This window comes from Bombus bifarius, unplaced genomic scaffold, assembly GCF_011952205.1.
Source record: "Bombus bifarius isolate JDL3187 unplaced genomic scaffold, Bbif_JDL3187 scf7180000008062, whole genome shotgun sequence".
Lineage (NCBI taxonomy): Eukaryota > Metazoa > Arthropoda > Insecta > Hymenoptera > Apidae > Bombus > Bombus bifarius.
The window spans coordinates 1,024,592-1,040,611 of NW_022884426.1; the positions used below are offsets into that span (position 1 = coordinate 1,024,592).

Below are 16,020 nucleotides of genomic sequence, written 5' to 3' on the forward strand. Positions count from 1 at the left end.
AAATACTTCGAAGCTTTTATATTTATTGAAACAAAACATGTAAACGTAATGAAACTATATTTAGTTCCATAATATATTTCTAGTATGTATACATTCTACTTAATTATATTATCTTCAGTTTCATATTGAACAACTGGAGTGTATGCATAGTATGTACTCAAATTAATATTTAAGTTATATAAATGTTACAAACTCACAGAAATAAATAATTCGCACACTTCATTTAGTTTCCACTACTCACTAAATATATTGTCTAAAATAAAGGTATATTTGTTAAAAATAAATAAATGATTGATTGTCTTAACTTTATCTTTAATGCTGTTTAATGTTTCCTCTATTACAAAAAGCAAATGTTACATTTTTTTATAATAAAATTATATTTTGTTTACAAAACGGTAATATTCTTTCTATGAAAAATATCTGTAAATAAAAAATATCCCTAAATTTGAGAATTTTAGTTTTTATTGTATATAGATTTATCATAAAAACTAACATTTCAAATTAAGTTTACAATTTATGTATAAATCTCTAAGGCTGCAATTTATGCTACTTGTATGCTTGAATGAACTATCAGATGTTAAATATTATAAAAAAAGCATTCTCGCGTAATATTTTTTTACGTAATTATTGCAAGAACTTTAGAGGTATTTATTATCCTATTCATAATTAATATATTTAATAACTTGGAAACTGCGGCACGTATTAATTTTTTAACTACTACATTCAATTTTTTTATGTAAGAAGTAATAAAAATTATTGTAGAGCTGTTTTGTTGTACTTTAGCAATATGAATAACATTAAACAACGTGATGATCTTCAGAACAAGAGACTAATAACGTCTTGTTTTACAATAAGAAACTCGTTTATCATAAAATTGTATTAATTTGGAAAAAGATCAAAATTTATAAAAGGCAATACATCAATGAATTAGATACAATGAAAACTTGTATTGTATCTTCCAATGTGTTTACATTCAATAACTTAAAAAAAGGATATAATATTATTTCCCTATATGATGTATATTTTTTCGTAGAACCTAGTAGAGCAAGCCATATACATTAAAACGAATAAAATAGTTATACAATGGAAGGAAAATTAAATTTTGAATTATGTAGTGATTAAAATCTTATCTAGTAAATTCGTAGATATGGTAAGAAATAAAAGTAAATGTAAATTACATCTAAAATATAATACCGATTAAGTAACTTGATCTTAAAAGTTTATGTCTTATAATATCACACAAACTATACAAAAATTCTACTTCCATGCTCTCGTGTAGTGCAATTGCAAATACACATATACATATACATGAATGACGTATTATTATCCCGTTTACAATTGCACTTCATAAAAAAAATTAAATATTGAACTTACAATTAGACCCATTGGCACTCTATATGTCCCTTTTTTTACACAACACTATAAGAGACATATATTATTGAGAAGAAAAACACATTAGAATCTACAAGCGGTTACACCCAGTGTTGACAAATAGTAGTATTGTTATTCTTATTGTTAACGCATGCACATCAATTGTTGAATATTCACTAATTAAGATGAAGAAAAGATAGAGAATAATGAAAGATAAGACAAAAATATAAGGCAAGTGGTTTCTATATAAAAAACAATATACAAAACGTTCCGTTTATTTTTATAAGCAGCGTTAGCAATAACAATAAACTTTTAATTACAACAATTCACTATAAAATTAACAATGTAGAAATTCTATAGAAAATATAAACAACTTGCATATTTTATCATGGAAAGATTGTCTGAGAAAACTTCGAATAATATTAGCTATCTTGTTCTTTAAAGGCAACACTGAGGACAGATAGTTTTGATGAAGAAAAGTGCATCCTATAACTATATGTAATAATAGCTGGAATTTATATGCGCAAAATATCTCGAGACAATTCAATCACCTAATGCTTATACAGAAGCAATTCTTTAAACAGATTAAAAGATCATTTTTATAAAATAGTTCTATCAAAAAAAAGATTGATACCATATTCTTTGGCTTTCATTTCTGTTTATAAAGCTCTAATTGCTTTCATTCATTAGTACGAATAATGTATCCTTTTAAATAATTATTAATTTTTAAAAATTTAATTTTTTGAAAAGTGTCTAAAATACAAAGATAAAATAAAGATTCCAAATAGACAGCTTTGAATTCAATTGTCGTTTATAAAATAATTTTTATTTGTTATTTTTTTTAAATCTGGAATTCGTGCATACTCGCTAAAAATGGTTTCCTTTTATTATATTTAGCAGTACACACATTCAACCAGATTTTCATACTATCGCCCAGACATACACTTATTACATGGAACACTCGATTTGCGCAATTTATCACGGTCTTAAAACTATGAATTAGAAACTAACGCTATACAGTTCACGATAATTTAAGGAAATTTGTTAAATGTTCGCAAAGCCATAATAGGAGGTAGGACGAAACTTATTAATTGAATGTTCAATATGAATAATCATTAATCAAATAGAGAGTACTAATACTAATCTTTATAATCTATATAGTTTACCATCTCATTTATATAAACCAAAATTCCATATTCTATAAATTCTTTATTCCTCAAATTGGATGACAAATAAATGTAATCAAGTCCAGATTTTTTGGCAGAATAAGTACCCAACCAAAATTAAAAATAATTCTAAACTACTAAAGATATGTTATACAAAAAGTAAGTTTGTATGTTTTTATTTTATTGAACTTGTCTTTAAGCAAACATTAAGTTTCGGGCCAAGGGTTAATAATGAGAATATAATAATATTTACGAAAACAATTTCATTTAAAATCTTGGACAATTTTGCTTAAAAAAGTAAGGAAAATTGATTTCTTAATAAAAACGTTTTTAAATGTATAAACTTATTTTTGCATATATGTATATTTACCTCTTTACGTAAAAAAGGACTTTATTCAAGACAAATTAAAAAGAATAAAAACAAAACCTGTTATTTTCAAACTACCAAACGATTATTCTATTAATGTGTATTCTATATAAATCGAATTAATTTGGACCACTGATGTAATAGACTTGATGCATATTTCTTATGATTGAGTACTAATGTAACAATATTGGTCAAGGTACACAAACAGAAGCGATTACAAAGTGGCTATGTAACATTTAAAAACTTGCCATTGTACATGCGACTGCAACCTCCTCGTTATTATTTTTGTTATTATTATTAACTTGATATTATTTACATATTTCTCACGTAAATATCATCAAGCAAAGCACACAAATTTTTTATTAACGTAGCTGAGATATCTTTAAATCATAACCATTCAAACAATTCATAAACTACTTGTCTATTCAGCCATTGAAACCACATACAAGTGGTGGATGAGATAGATGGTACAGTTAACAGCAACAGTAGCAGATTACTGAATTAATACAACTACTCAGGCTGAAATTCAAATTCAGACCAATCAGACTCTTCTGAGCCTGAAAAAAGGGAAATAATATCTTCAAGGTCTACATCATATATCCAACGGTTATCCCTCTCTTCAAAAAAGTCCCACAAAATTATTTGCTGTAAAAAATTGTGGTTTTTTGTACATTCCTGACAATAATGTTAATAATTGAAAATCTAAACAATATTATAACAAAATAAAAATTTTAACTTACACGCAAAATATCGACATCTGCATCTGCGTTGCGTCGTTGACGAACAGGAGGGCCAACATCTGTTTTAGTGCCATCAGGTAGTGCATGTAGGTAAAAACACTTATTGCCAAATGGACATTTTCCTTGTCCTTTATTGAAGTACTTACAATCCTTAGTGCTACAATATATGAACGATTTAATGTAATTAAAAATTATAGTAGTGCATGTTTTATCCTACCTTAACGCACATTTGTAGTCTGTTATCAGTTTTTCTTTTTCTTCTTTAGTATCTACCCAGTACATACTTGGGCATACAAAGTCAGAGGTGGCACGACATTCTGGACAAGCTCTAATAATTTTATTGTCAAACTGTTTAGCTTGTCTCCATTTCCTAATACAACTTAGACAAAAACAGTGATTACAATTTGGTAAAATGCCAAATCTCTGTTCTCCAGATGCTTTTTCCATTATAACTTCAAAGCAAACACCGCAAGATTTTTCTCTGCTACGTTGAATAGCAAATGAAAGCTCCATGTCCACTTCATGTTGTTTGACACATGCCTAAAATATTAATATTAATAATGGAAAATTTTATATAGTTGAAATATACTATTTAAATAATGTAATATTACATGTAATTACATTTGTATGTTTCTTTCTAAGTTCTTCGTTGTACGGATGAAGTGCAGCACGATTACACAATTCACAAATATCTCCATGTAGATATGTACAATTACGTTTTTTGCAAATTCCAGTTGCTTCTGCATATGGACATAAAGGTTCTGAAGATGGACTGGATGCTTGATCAGATGAATTTACAGCTTGAGCATAAGATATTGACATTGAAGAATTTGTAGATGTTCCTGAGGTTGTAGAAGCTTCATTCGTAGAAGATGATCCAGCCACGTGTGAAGGTACAAATTCTGGTGCTTTTACCCATTCTTCAGCATTACGAATATTGTCTTTACTGGAAATATGTAAACACATTTTAGCACATTATATTTTCTATTACCCTAATATTATACATATATATGTGTGTGTGTGCATATATATACATATTTATACATATATTATATATCACATATTTTTATATACCATATTACAATGTATTACGTGAAATGCAAATGTTATTACAACTTAAATCCTGCCGAAATAAGATCATCTGACAACAACATACGCGATCTTTATTGTTGTCGAAGTTGAAATATTTGAAGTGTGTTGTCCAGCTGATGAATTTTCTACCGAATTTGCATTTACCACATTATTATCAAGACTTTCAGTAGTATGGCGAAAATAGCAGTGATTTCCAAATTTACAGATACCGTGTTTAAAAAAGCGACAAATATTGTTCATAGATGGAGCAGAAGAAGATATTATTGTTTCATTATTTCCATCATTCCAAACTCCTTGAGTATGACGGTATCTACAATTATTTCCTTCACGGCACATCCCATTTTTGAAGTATCTATAACAAAAAATCAAAACATCGCATCAGCTCTAACATCATTTTGACATCAACAAATTTCACAAATAACGCAAGTGTCTATTATTTATATTTCATACAGATTATTTCAATAAAATTTCAAAATATAATTTGATGACATGTAAATGCTCACTTGTGCAATATATAAGTAACATGTGTTTTAGTTTTTATGTAATTTTAATCTACTTTTACTGAAATAAAAATAAATAATACATAAATGAAGATTTTGTAACATAATCTGTTTATGACTAATAATTTTTTGATATAGTTCCAAATACAATTACTTTTGGTTAGTAAAAAAAAAGAAAACAAACGCAAAAATTTAAAAAATACTGATATTTTCACAGCTTAATATGTTGGCGCACTATATTCTAGTATGTGCAGAGGTTGGTCTCGATACTTGAGTATTTTTATATTGTTATTAAAATTCATTAGGAAGTAATTACGGGACAATTTCTTACCGGCAAATAACGCTCTGTGTCCAACTGTCGGCCATTTTCTAAAGCTTCCACTTTAACAATAATCGACAACGCGTCCTGGAGGATCGCGTACGACTTTTTTAACGATGGCAATATGAAGAACAACAGAGATCCGTCTCGATAATCGTGCACTTTACACTGCACGATATCTCATGCTACATCACCAATTTTATTTAACAAGTGTATTTTTACAGGTCCTTCGAAAATTCTAAAAAAAAAACACCTCTTACACATCAATTTTCTTTTTCACTCTGTTCTGTTACTTCGTTTTTTCCTTTTTGACGTCGTTCGAAGTTTAATTTTTTACTAAAATTTTGCTATTGTATATGTGTACTATCCGCTTTTAGGCACTATTGGACAAATATTTAATGTGTACTGAAACTCATTGACTTTACGCGTGAAAGCACACATATACGTCACGGGCTAAACTAACAACAGGCAAATTCACATTTAACCGTTATACACAAGTCAGAGCATGCGCTCAAAGTTTCAAGTGTTCAAAAACAACTTGTAGAATTAATAAATTCAATATGTACGTTTCTTTTTTTTTATCCTCAAGGAATACAAACAAAAACATACAATTATAGAATGTTCAGTTAAAATCAAGTCTAAAAATAATTTTATATTTAAATAATTTTATATCTTATTTAATATTGTATACTGTTTGATGTTTTTTTTTTAATTATATTATATAATTTAATAATTAATTAATTCATTATTTATTTTAGAAAAATATGTGTTCATTCTTTAAATATTTATTAGTGTTTACTTAATTAAAATCAATATACTTGCACTCTTGACATTATTAATATTCTATTAACAAAATGTTATGTTATTATCTCATAAGTATATTGGTTTCTTCATAAAAACAAAGATATTTTCAAAAAGTGTGTATACATAGAAAATTTTTTAACGAATATTAATTTGTAATCCATTTGTAAAATATACATATATCAATCGCACTTTAATCATACTAGTTGTAACAATATTTGATTCTAAGTTTATTTTAAAATATTTTCTTACGATATTCGAAAGAAATGAGAATCAAAACAATATGATAACGCAATTTTGAGAACGAAGCTTTATTTAGTTTGATCGAAATAAAATTACAATCATATGTTGGTAGTGTACACTATATACGGATTACCGCCACGGTTGTTGTGTTTCGACAATGAATACGGATTTATATTTTTAACTAAAAATTGAGAAGATAGTGCTATTTAACATTCAGATAAAAAGGTGAAACTTATTTTTTAATATTTAAAAATCTGAAAGTGCTACATGTTTTTAAATAGAATGTCACGATTTCAATCAATATAAGATTTTGAATTGTACACAATATTTTAGTTTGAAGTATCAAATGGGAATTGTTGTTTGCTCCTTTATTCGGAAAACGTTATAATTAATTGTTATGAAACATAAATATGATTTTTCTTATCTATTTTTATTTATGTTTTGCTTCTACTGACAGACTTGATATAATCTCAAATGTAAAATACAACATGGCGAAGTAAAGCTACTTTTTAGAATAACCTCAATTTTTCATAACCACAATTGTTTATTATGTTTGTAGAAAGAAATGCAATATTAATTATTTTTTAAAACTGTTTCATTGTCTCTTCTTGTTATGTAGTACTTCTTTTTTCAATGTAATTACTTTATTGTATCTATTAATTTGCGCTTGTAATATTCCCTCTATTTATATTTGTTTATATAATTTGAAACGAACTTATTTATGTATTTATGTTAAATGAATAAGACATTTAATACATAATACTTTCTCATTTATAGTTATTTTTCTTTCCCTTTCTCTATAAACTTTTTTTTTTATTATTTTAGAACTAGTTTTTGAGGATCTAAATATATTTCCATTTTTCTTTCCATGACATTGCTTTATATATAATTTGTAATAATGTAAGTAATAAAATTATTACTTTGTATAGCTAATCATATAAATAAATACACATGGATTCTAATATTGATATGGAATTATCAACTAATCAAACTCAAAAGGATTCAGATACAGAAAATGAAACAAAAACTAAAGATATGAATGAATCTAATAGAAGAACAGATATTACTACAAATGAAGAACAGAGACCAGTAATCTCAAAAGAAGATGAAAATGTTGTTGATAAAAATGAAGGTAATAATAAGATTAAAAAAAAAAAAATAAATATGGTAGATGAAATAGAAAAAAATTTATCTGATGAAAATTCAAAAAGTATTCAATTATCAACCACTACATCATGTCAAGAGAATTTATCAACTACTAAGTCATGTCAACAAAATGTTTCTGGAGAAGGTAACTTAATAGTAAAGGAATTATCTTTACAAGAAAGTAATACAAGTACTGTGGTTACGGACTGTAATGATACACATTCATTGACTTTACATGAAAGTACTACAAAAAATGTTTCACAGGAAAAAGGTTCAATAGAATTAATGATATCCAATACTATTGACAAAGATGACATAGATAAATTATCAGATAACGTCAATGTAGTAGAATGTACAAAATCTAAAAAATGTTTAGGAAATATGTCAGAAGAAGTGGAAAATGTCAATATAGATGGTTCATGTGACTTGCACTTAGCAGAAAAAGAAATTGTTGAAAATGTTTTACAAGATTCTCAAATAAACAAACAATTTTCAGTTAGTGAAAAAAATAATTCAGATAATAAAAAGACTGACCCAATGGAGACATCAGAGAGTAATGATAGAAATGTGACAGAAAAAAACATTATAGAACCAGAAAATACTGAATTTGTGCAGTTTTCTCAAGAGAAACACGGAGATGCACAAATTGAAAGTCAATCTATGGATGCTGAAGATCCTTTTGGTGGAGATAGTCTTACAACAGAAAATATTGAATCTATGGAGGCTGACGACCTTACTGAAACTAATATAGGATTTCCTAAATTGTGCAGTCAAACTGATAATTTACCAGTTATTGTAAGTAACGAGGAAAGCAGTTTTAGTAATAATAAAAATAAAAAGGATAACAATAATGGAGCAAGTAAAGATAGTTCCATTGATATTTTACATTCTCCAAATGTTAGATTGGATTTACAAGATACTAGTAAAACTGGTAATGAAAATTCAGTTCAATCAGAATGCAATGAAGATCTACATATAAATTCCACTGAAAAGTGTGATAATCAAACAAAGAAATCTGTCGATGAAATAACACCAATGGATACTGAAGAAGAACAATCTAATGTTTTACCAGGACAGGATGATGAGTTATGTATTATCCCAGATAGTATGAAAGTCATAATTCCTGAGCAAACAGAAAAATCAAACTCTAGTAATAAAGAATCAATACATAAAGATAACCATAAACAAAATGAAATTAAGCAAACATGTGAAAACTCCGGACCAAATAATGATGAAAACAAAGACTTACATCAAGGCCTGAAGGAACAAAATACCACAAGTGAATCCATTGTAACACATGCAAAAAATATCAGAACAGAAACAGATTCAACTAATAAAATCACAGATATTACTACAGATGTTATTAATATTGATGAAGAGTCAAAAAATTCCGAAATTGAAGAAATCACAACTAAAGAAATTTGTAAACAATGTAACGAAGAAAAATCGTGTAAAATTAAAGTAAAAATTGGTTTTGATACTTACAATGTATGTTCGAAAACCTGTAAAGCATTATTCAAAGTTGCTAATAATAAAGCGATGGATATACCAAGTGATGGAGTTAATTCTAAGAGAGAGAAACGTTGTGCGAACTGTTTGCTAATTGTTGAACCTAATGATGAACGTAATCTTTCTTGGGAAACAATGGAGTTCTGTAATGAGGAGTGTCTAGGCAAATTTCAAACAAAATATGGAAGTTATTGCAGAAATTGCAATGGTTCAGTACAAGCAGTAAGTTTAGGAAAATATTGTGTACGATTTGGTTATGATGTTAGACAATTTTGTTGTTCCACATGTTTGGAAGAATTCAAAAAGGGCCTAAAAGTATGCAGTTATTGTCAAAAAGATATAAGCTCTAGTGCAGAAGGTTTTCTTGCACCAGTTGGTGAAAAAGGACAATTTAAGGATTTTTGTACTCAAGATTGTATGGAAAAATATTCAAAAATGAGCTCTGTTGAACCTCCAAACATAGAAAAAAAATGCTGCAGCGTTTGCCAAGAAGTAAGTAGTCTTTTTTTTGTATTTGTATTTTCAATACGAATTCAATAGAAACTTTCTAAATTAAAGCTTTATTCTTTACAACAGGAAAAAATTGTTCATTGTGAGGTTCAAATAGACAGATCTGATCCAGTAGCTATATGTAGTGAACCATGTTTTGCAGCATTCAAATTTGTGAAAAAGGTTGATCCTGACCAGTGTTCTACCTGCAAAAAATTTTTTGAGTTACCTAACAAAAAAAGTTCTGTTGTGTTTTATGAGAATGAAGCTCATACATTTTGTTCTAAAACTTGTTTAAATGTATTTATTATTACCAATAGGAAAATTGTTCCTTGTAATTGGTGCAAAGTAAAAAAATATAATTTTGACATGATTAAAAAGGAACTAAAAACATGTCAAGTAATGATGATGTGCAGTTTAAATTGCTTAACATTATATCAGGTATAAAATGGTCACATATTTTTTTTTGCTTCAAATAGTACTACATGTAAGACTGATGTTACTTAATTTTAATTATATATAGGTTTCTATCAACGCAGTTTCAGCAAAACGAATAAACTGTGACTTTTGTAAAGAATTTTCGCAAGCACAATATCATTTAACAATGTCAGATGCAACAATACGAAATTTTTGTTCTTATCATTGTGTAATGAATTTTCAAGCTCAGTATACCAAATCTCCGATTACGATACCAACTGGCGATGATCCTGTACCTACTGGCATGCCCAAAAGAACGTTACCTCAGAGAAACACAAATTCCAATAATCAAAAAGTTAATGATATACAAAACAAAAAGAATATGCCTGTAATTTCTTCTGTGACAAGTTTAGCCACAATTGGAAATGGTCAATCCAGTCCAACAACTCAACAAAACAGTGTAAATAACATGTTAGTACCTTCAGTTGCTATCAGCCAAAATCAAACACAGCAAGTAATTTATAAACAACATATTATAACAAGACCTCCAAGTCCAATCCAAATTCACAATAAAACAACTCAGTGCAAACCTGTGATGCACACAAAAGGAGTTTCAGTACGTCCACATCCTTGCACAAAAGCTTCACAAACAGATGGGATTCACCAAACAGTTATACCGATACCAGTTCCAATTTATGTTCCATTTCCAATGCATATGTATACTATGCCTTTTCCAGTTCCATTACCTTTTCCATTACCAATTCCTGTTCCTATCTTTATACCTACAACAAGAAATAGTGCTAAAGGAATATTTAAAGAAATCAAAAGAATACAGGAAAAAATACCAGCAGATCCTTTTGAAGCTGAACTTCTCATGATGGCAGAAATGGTTGCGACAGAGAAAAAAGCTAATGAGACTGACTCGGATTCTACAGATGATAGGTAACTTTACTATCAGTGGTTGTTATTAAAGCATTTTTTCTGTTTTTCTCCTCTACTGTTCTTACAGAGATGAAGATACTGGCGACCGTGATCATTCACATAGTGGAGTTTTCAGTCCAGAAGGTGTTGATTCTAGTAATACATTTGGCGATGACATGTTACAAATGGCTTTGAAAATGGCAACTGGAGAATTGGATGAGCCAGCTGTTGACTTAGAAGCTGCTTTAACTCCAAATACTATTACTGCTACACAAGCACCGACACAATCTGACACAACTATAGAAAATGATGGTAATGGGAGTGTGCAATATATATATATAGTAAGTAGATGGAAAAGATAATTAATAATGAAACGATTATTTAATATTCAGTTCAATCGGAACGGCTTATTGTTCCCTCTCGGGGAAGGAAACGAATGGTTCCATATAAACCACGATCTACGCCAAATAAACGAGGAAGGCGCGTATCTAGCACAAATGATATGCCTTTGATGCCACCCCCGGAACCTCAACCTCCACCTCAACCGAGAATAATAGAACCCATAGAAAAACCAGATGCCAATATGGCTCTCAAATATACTTTTGGAGTAAATGCTTGGAGACAATGGGTAATTTAGATATATCGTATTTTCGATCTCAATTTCGATTGAAAATATGGATATTAAAAATTAAAAATTTTTTTAAAATATAGGTAGTTACAAAAAATGCTGAATTAGAAAAACAAAGTACACCAATTAGAAAAATGAAATTATTTAAAACAGATCTTTTGCAACTCACAGCTGACGAATTAAATTATTCATTATGCCTTTTCGTGAAAGAAGTTAAAAAACCAAATGGAGCAGAATATGCTCCTGATACAATATATTATCTCTGTTTAGGTAACTAAGTTCGTCACATATATTAATTGAAAGAAGTTTATAATTATTTATAATTATTTTATATTACAGGAATTCAACAGTATTTATTTGAAAATAATAGAATAGACAATATTTTCACAGATTCATATTACGAAAGATTTACTGATTGTTTAAATGAAGTTGCAAAGAAATTTTCTGTTCTTTATAATGATGCACGTAAGTTAACTTTTGCTTTTAATATCTATGTAGAAAATTATATTGTAAATAAAATATCAATTTTTCGTAGAATATATTGTAACAAGAGTTGAAGAAGAACATTTATGGGAATGTAAGCAATTAGGTGCTCATTCTCCTCATGTCCTTTTAAATACTCTAATGTTCTTTAACACTAAACATTTTAATCTTGTAGTACGTATAAATTATTTTGATTTATTATATAAATACTAACATTTGTTTTAAAATACTTAAAATTTAATATCATTTAGACAGTAGAAGAACATATGCAATTATCATTTTCTCACATCATGAAACATTGGAAACGTAATCCAGCTGCACAACTTACTACAGGAGCAGGAAAAGTTCCAGGTTCCAGAAACGTTCTTCTTCGTTTCTATCCACCACAATCAGCATTGGGTGAGTATCAAACAATTTATATATTGAGTCTCTCGGAAAGTTTGTTCCGATTTTTAAGGAAGATTTAAACACAGCACATTTAAATTTCAATATACATTTATTGAATTATATAGGTGCCATTTTGTTCCACAACCTTTTTCGATCTTTCATGCAACTTGAATATTCTATCCTCCCAGAACCTTTCAGATTTTTCGGTGAAAAAATTTTCAATATGATTTTTTATGTTGACCAAAGAGGTAACGTTTTTACCATTAAGGGAATTTTGTAATGACCTAAATAGGTGAAAATCTGAGGGTGCAATGTCTGGTGAATATGGTGGGTGGAGTAGCACATCCCAACCAAGCTCCAACAGCTTTTGTCGAGTAGTTAGAGATACATGAGGCCGCGTTTTGTCCCGATGAAACACGACGCCCTTCTGATTTGCTAGTTCTGAACGTTTTTCTTCAATTGCTGTCTTGAACTCGTCTAATTGCGAGTAACACTTTTCCGAATTTATCGTTTGGTTGCTTGGTAGAAGCTCATAATACAAGATTCCCTTCATCAGACACAGAGCATGACCTTTTCGGATGAAGACTGGCTTCTGGGATGGCTAAAGGTGATTCATTCCGCCATCCCCGAGATCTTTTCTTCTCAACATTGTTATAAATAATCCATTTTTCATTCCCCGTCGCTACTTGCTTCAAAAATGATGTCTCCTCATTGTGTTTATAGAGCGAGTTGCAAATGGAAATGCGATCCATTAGTAGATTTCTTTCCATTAAATCGTGAAGAATCCATACATCAAAACGGTTTATATAGCCAAGCTTCACAAAATGCTCATGGATGGTGGACCTTGATATTTTTAATATTTTTGCTAATTCACGTATCGTATAGCATGGATTATTCTCGACTAGTGTTTTGACCTGATCTTCATCAGTGGTGGAGGGCCTACCCGGGCGTTCTTGATCTTCAAGGTTGAAATCACCAACTTTAAACCTAGCAAACCATTTCCGCACAGTTCTGTCAGCTATAGCATCGTCACCATAAACAGCGCATATCTTGTTTGCTGTTTGTGTGGCATTTTTGCCTTTCCGGTAGAAGAAAAGCATCAAATGCCTACAATGCACTTTGTTTCCTTCCATATTTAAGAGCGCTAAAACTAACAAAAGTTAATGTATCCTAATCAAATTTTTTTCTAAAGGTGTTTGAAACATCACCTTTTAGGATATGTACACATGTCATTAGTTTTCAATCATTCTAATATATTCAGACATGTCCTAATACCACCTATCGAATATCGGCACGAACTTTCCGGGCGTCCCAATAGTCAAGAAGTAATAACACTCTAAGGCCTTAATCTTTTTTCAGAAGGTAATTCACGTAAAAAGAAAGTATATGAGCAACAGGAAAATGAAGAAAATCCATTAAGATGTCCAGTCAAATTATATGAGTTTTACTTGTCTAAATGGTACGTCTATTTATTTATTTTCTTATTTCATAAATAAACATTATAAATAAAAAATATAATAGTTATGTTAATTCTGTACTGTTATTTTAGTCCAGAAAGTGTTAAGACTCGGAACGATGTATTCTATTTATTGCCAGAAAGAAGTTGTGTACCGGACAGTCCAGTATGGTATTCAACATCTCCATTGGCTAAGGAACATCTCATAAAAATGTTATATCGCATTAAAATGGTTAAAGAAATCAATGTGGCATTATTAACTAGCTAATTTCACGTTTGCATATTTATCTTTAATATCATGAATACCATGATATGCAAAAAAGTAATTGTTCCCTTATACGTCAGATAAGAATGTTCAAAGAATGTGTAGTCATTGAAATTTTTATAATTTCTATTGTATATTTTTCACTTCCTAATAAAACAGAAGAATGTATTATTAACGAAATTTTTTAGAACTTTCAGTATGAAACATATCCAAATGAAGTTGTTATTTCAACAAAAATGGGCAATATGTATGTTTATAAATTATATATGATCTATATTTTTACAAATAATTAGGACCTATGTAAGAAAAATATGTACATTACACCTCTTTTTAATATACAGATAACACATAATTGGAAAACAAATTTTTATTAATAATTTTAAAAAATATTTATGAAGTTGGTTTACTTCTTTGTAACATATATTTGCGTTTTAATATAGTCTTCTGTATTTCTAAGTGACGAAGTTCTGTATGTACATCTGAAAATATTTCATTTTGTTCCTCTTCTGGAATGGTCTCCCTATTGAAACAAAATATATTTGAATACATTTTCTTTAAAATAGTAAACATTATTTTAGTGATAATATTCGATTTTACCTGTAGGTTTTCATCAAATCATATTTCTCCCATGGTTTAGCGAGAGCTGCTGCCTTTTTTCGACGTCTTTCATTAACAACTATATCTTTAATTCCTTTTAAATTTTTACGTTCCCATTTCTCTGACCAAGGTAATGGCTTAAGAGGGACTTTAATATCATTTAATGGGACAGATTGTGAAACTGTTGTTTCTATTTCCATATCAAAAGGAAATGTACTATATTCTAATGGTGCATCTCTGAGGTAAAGTAATTCATCGTCTAATCTTCTTTCTAACCTGCAAATAAAAGGAAGTTTTTATTCCAAGTTCTAATTACATTTCATTAATTAGTATTTACCTCAAACAATCAATTTTCTGAATAGCAGGATCATATAAATCATAACGTACTTCCACACCTTCCCCGTTAACAACATTTCTTAAAAGAAATGAACTTCTTAGACCACAGCCCTCTCTTAATATACATATACCAACAAATCTATTTAGTTTTTCAACTGCATGTGGTTCTGAATAAGTTACTGCTAATATTGAACCAACATAAAATTCAGGAATACTTATTACTGATCTTCTACTCAACATATCCATGCGTTCTAATTTCTCTCTCACACTCTGACGATATAATGGATTAGGATCTGGTAAAAATTCAGGATATATAAATCTATAATGTGCAAATGATTCAGATTTGGTTGATTCATTATTAGGTTGAGTTTGGGAATCATTATCGTCATCTACTCTATCATCTTTTGGTTGTGCCAAGGTTGAGAGAGCTTTAGGTTCTTTACCTAAAAATGATAATATATAGTAATATTTATATGTACTAACTAAAATGTAAATTATTTAGAAATATTTAAAATGTGTGTTAATTGTTAATTATTAGTACAGTACATTTTTCATGATATGTAAAGCAAAATACGATAACAGAAAATACCTAATAATTTTATAAAAGTTAATTTTTTCCATGTTTTTTGACACAATAATCTTGAGGAAATACTCATGCTTGTTGATACTAATCTTAATTTGTTGTCACTTTTAATTTACACCGTTCACACGAGCTGTGTGAGGTTATGTTTTGGTTAATATTTTTTCCAATAGGTAACACTACGGTCGTAAAATAAACTAAGATGGA

At 29.0% G+C, this 16,020-nt stretch overlaps 4 protein-coding genes across 6 annotated transcripts; 1 reads left to right on the top strand and 3 right to left on the bottom strand.

The window, feature by feature from the left end:
- Positions 1-295: 295 nt before the first annotated feature.
- On the bottom strand, positions 296-6,022 carry LOC117208325 (probable E3 ubiquitin-protein ligase makorin-1). Its single transcript, XM_033449407.1, has 6 exons — positions 5,568-6,022; positions 4,801-5,088; positions 4,266-4,590; positions 3,862-4,184; positions 3,645-3,801; positions 296-3,549 (listed from the first exon to the last, which is right to left on the bottom strand). Exons 1-6 carry the CDS (start codon positions 5,600-5,602, stop codon positions 3,415-3,417), a joined length of 1,263 nt encoding a protein of 420 aa, XP_033305298.1. The 5' UTR covers positions 5,603-6,022; the 3' UTR covers positions 296-3,414.
- A 647-nt stretch (positions 6,023-6,669) lies between these two features.
- Positions 6,670-14,480, top strand: LOC117208398 (zinc finger MYM-type protein 3). 3 transcript variants are annotated; one of them, XM_033449579.1, is made up of 13 exons: positions 6,670-6,824; positions 7,529-7,890; positions 7,951-9,746; positions 9,831-10,184; positions 10,267-11,102; positions 11,170-11,393; positions 11,474-11,709; positions 11,793-11,979; positions 12,049-12,174; positions 12,245-12,366; positions 12,444-12,591; positions 13,939-14,038; positions 14,129-14,303. In XM_033449579.1, exons 2-13 carry the CDS (start codon positions 7,551-7,553, stop codon positions 14,301-14,303), a joined length of 4,644 nt encoding a protein of 1,547 aa, XP_033305470.1. In that variant the 5' UTR covers positions 6,670-6,824; positions 7,529-7,550. The 3 variants fall into 3 exon arrangements, with proteins under 3 accessions (XP_033305470.1, XP_033305468.1, XP_033305469.1); XM_033449577.1 differs by having other exon boundaries at positions 7,529-9,746; positions 14,129-14,480; XM_033449578.1 differs by having other exon boundaries at positions 7,529-9,746; positions 13,942-14,038; positions 14,129-14,480.
- On the bottom strand, positions 12,947-13,944 carry LOC117208405 (histone-lysine N-methyltransferase SETMAR-like). The gene has a single exon (XM_033449590.1). It carries the CDS (start codon positions 13,710-13,712, stop codon positions 13,110-13,112), a length of 603 nt encoding a protein of 200 aa, XP_033305481.1. The 5' UTR covers positions 13,713-13,944; the 3' UTR covers positions 12,947-13,109.
- A 68-nt stretch (positions 14,481-14,548) lies between the features above and the next one.
- On the bottom strand, positions 14,549-16,019 carry LOC117208403 (39S ribosomal protein L19, mitochondrial). The gene is made up of 4 exons (XM_033449588.1): positions 15,823-16,019; positions 15,235-15,676; positions 14,898-15,173; positions 14,549-14,820 (listed from the first exon to the last, which is right to left on the bottom strand). The coding sequence occupies exons 1-4, from the start codon at positions 15,887-15,889 to the stop codon at positions 14,691-14,693; spliced, it is 915 nt and encodes a 304-aa protein (XP_033305479.1). The 5' UTR covers positions 15,890-16,019; the 3' UTR covers positions 14,549-14,690.
- Position 16,020: the final 1 nt, after the last annotated feature.

What these genes read in the sequence shown, in the direction of transcription:
- LOC117208403 (XM_033449588.1), bottom strand. Translation starts at nt 15,889, where the DNA reads ATGAGTATTTCCTCAAGATTATTGTGTCAAAAAACATGGAAAAAATTA. An exon ending in AACTTTTATAAAATTATTAG is followed by an intron (nt 15,677 to 15,822) that starts GTATTTTCTGTT and finishes TATCATTTTTAG; the next exon opens with GTAAAGAACCTAAAGCTCTC. An exon ending in CAGAAAATTGATTGTTTGAG is followed by an intron (nt 15,174 to 15,234) that starts GTAAATACTAAT and finishes TTTTATTTGCAG; the next exon opens with GTTAGAAAGAAGATTAGACG.
- LOC117208398 (XM_033449577.1), top strand. Translation starts at nt 7,551, where the DNA reads ATGGATTCTAATATTGATATGGAATTATCAACTAATCAAACTCAAAAG. An exon ending in TCCACCACAATCAGCATTGG is followed by an intron (nt 12,592 to 13,938) that starts GTGAGTATCAAA and finishes ATCTTTTTTCAG; the next exon opens with AAGGTAATTCACGTAAAAAG. An exon ending in GAGTTTTACTTGTCTAAATG is followed by an intron (nt 14,039 to 14,128) that starts GTACGTCTATTT and finishes CTGTTATTTTAG; the next exon opens with TCCAGAAAGTGTTAAGACTC.
- LOC117208325 (XM_033449407.1), bottom strand. Translation starts at nt 5,602, where the DNA reads ATGGCCGACAGTTGGACACAGAGCGTTATTTGCCG. An exon ending in ACACAGAGCGTTATTTGCCG is followed by an intron (nt 5,089 to 5,567) that starts GTAAGAAATTGT and finishes TTTTTGTTATAG; the next exon opens with ATACTTCAAAAATGGGATGT. An exon ending in GACTACAAATGTGCGTTAAG is followed by an intron (nt 3,802 to 3,861) that starts GTAGGATAAAAC and finishes CATATATTGTAG; the next exon opens with CACTAAGGATTGTAAGTACT.
- LOC117208405 (XM_033449590.1), bottom strand. Translation starts at nt 13,712, where the DNA reads ATGGAAGGAAACAAAGTGCATTGTAGGCATTTGATGCTTTTCTTCTAC.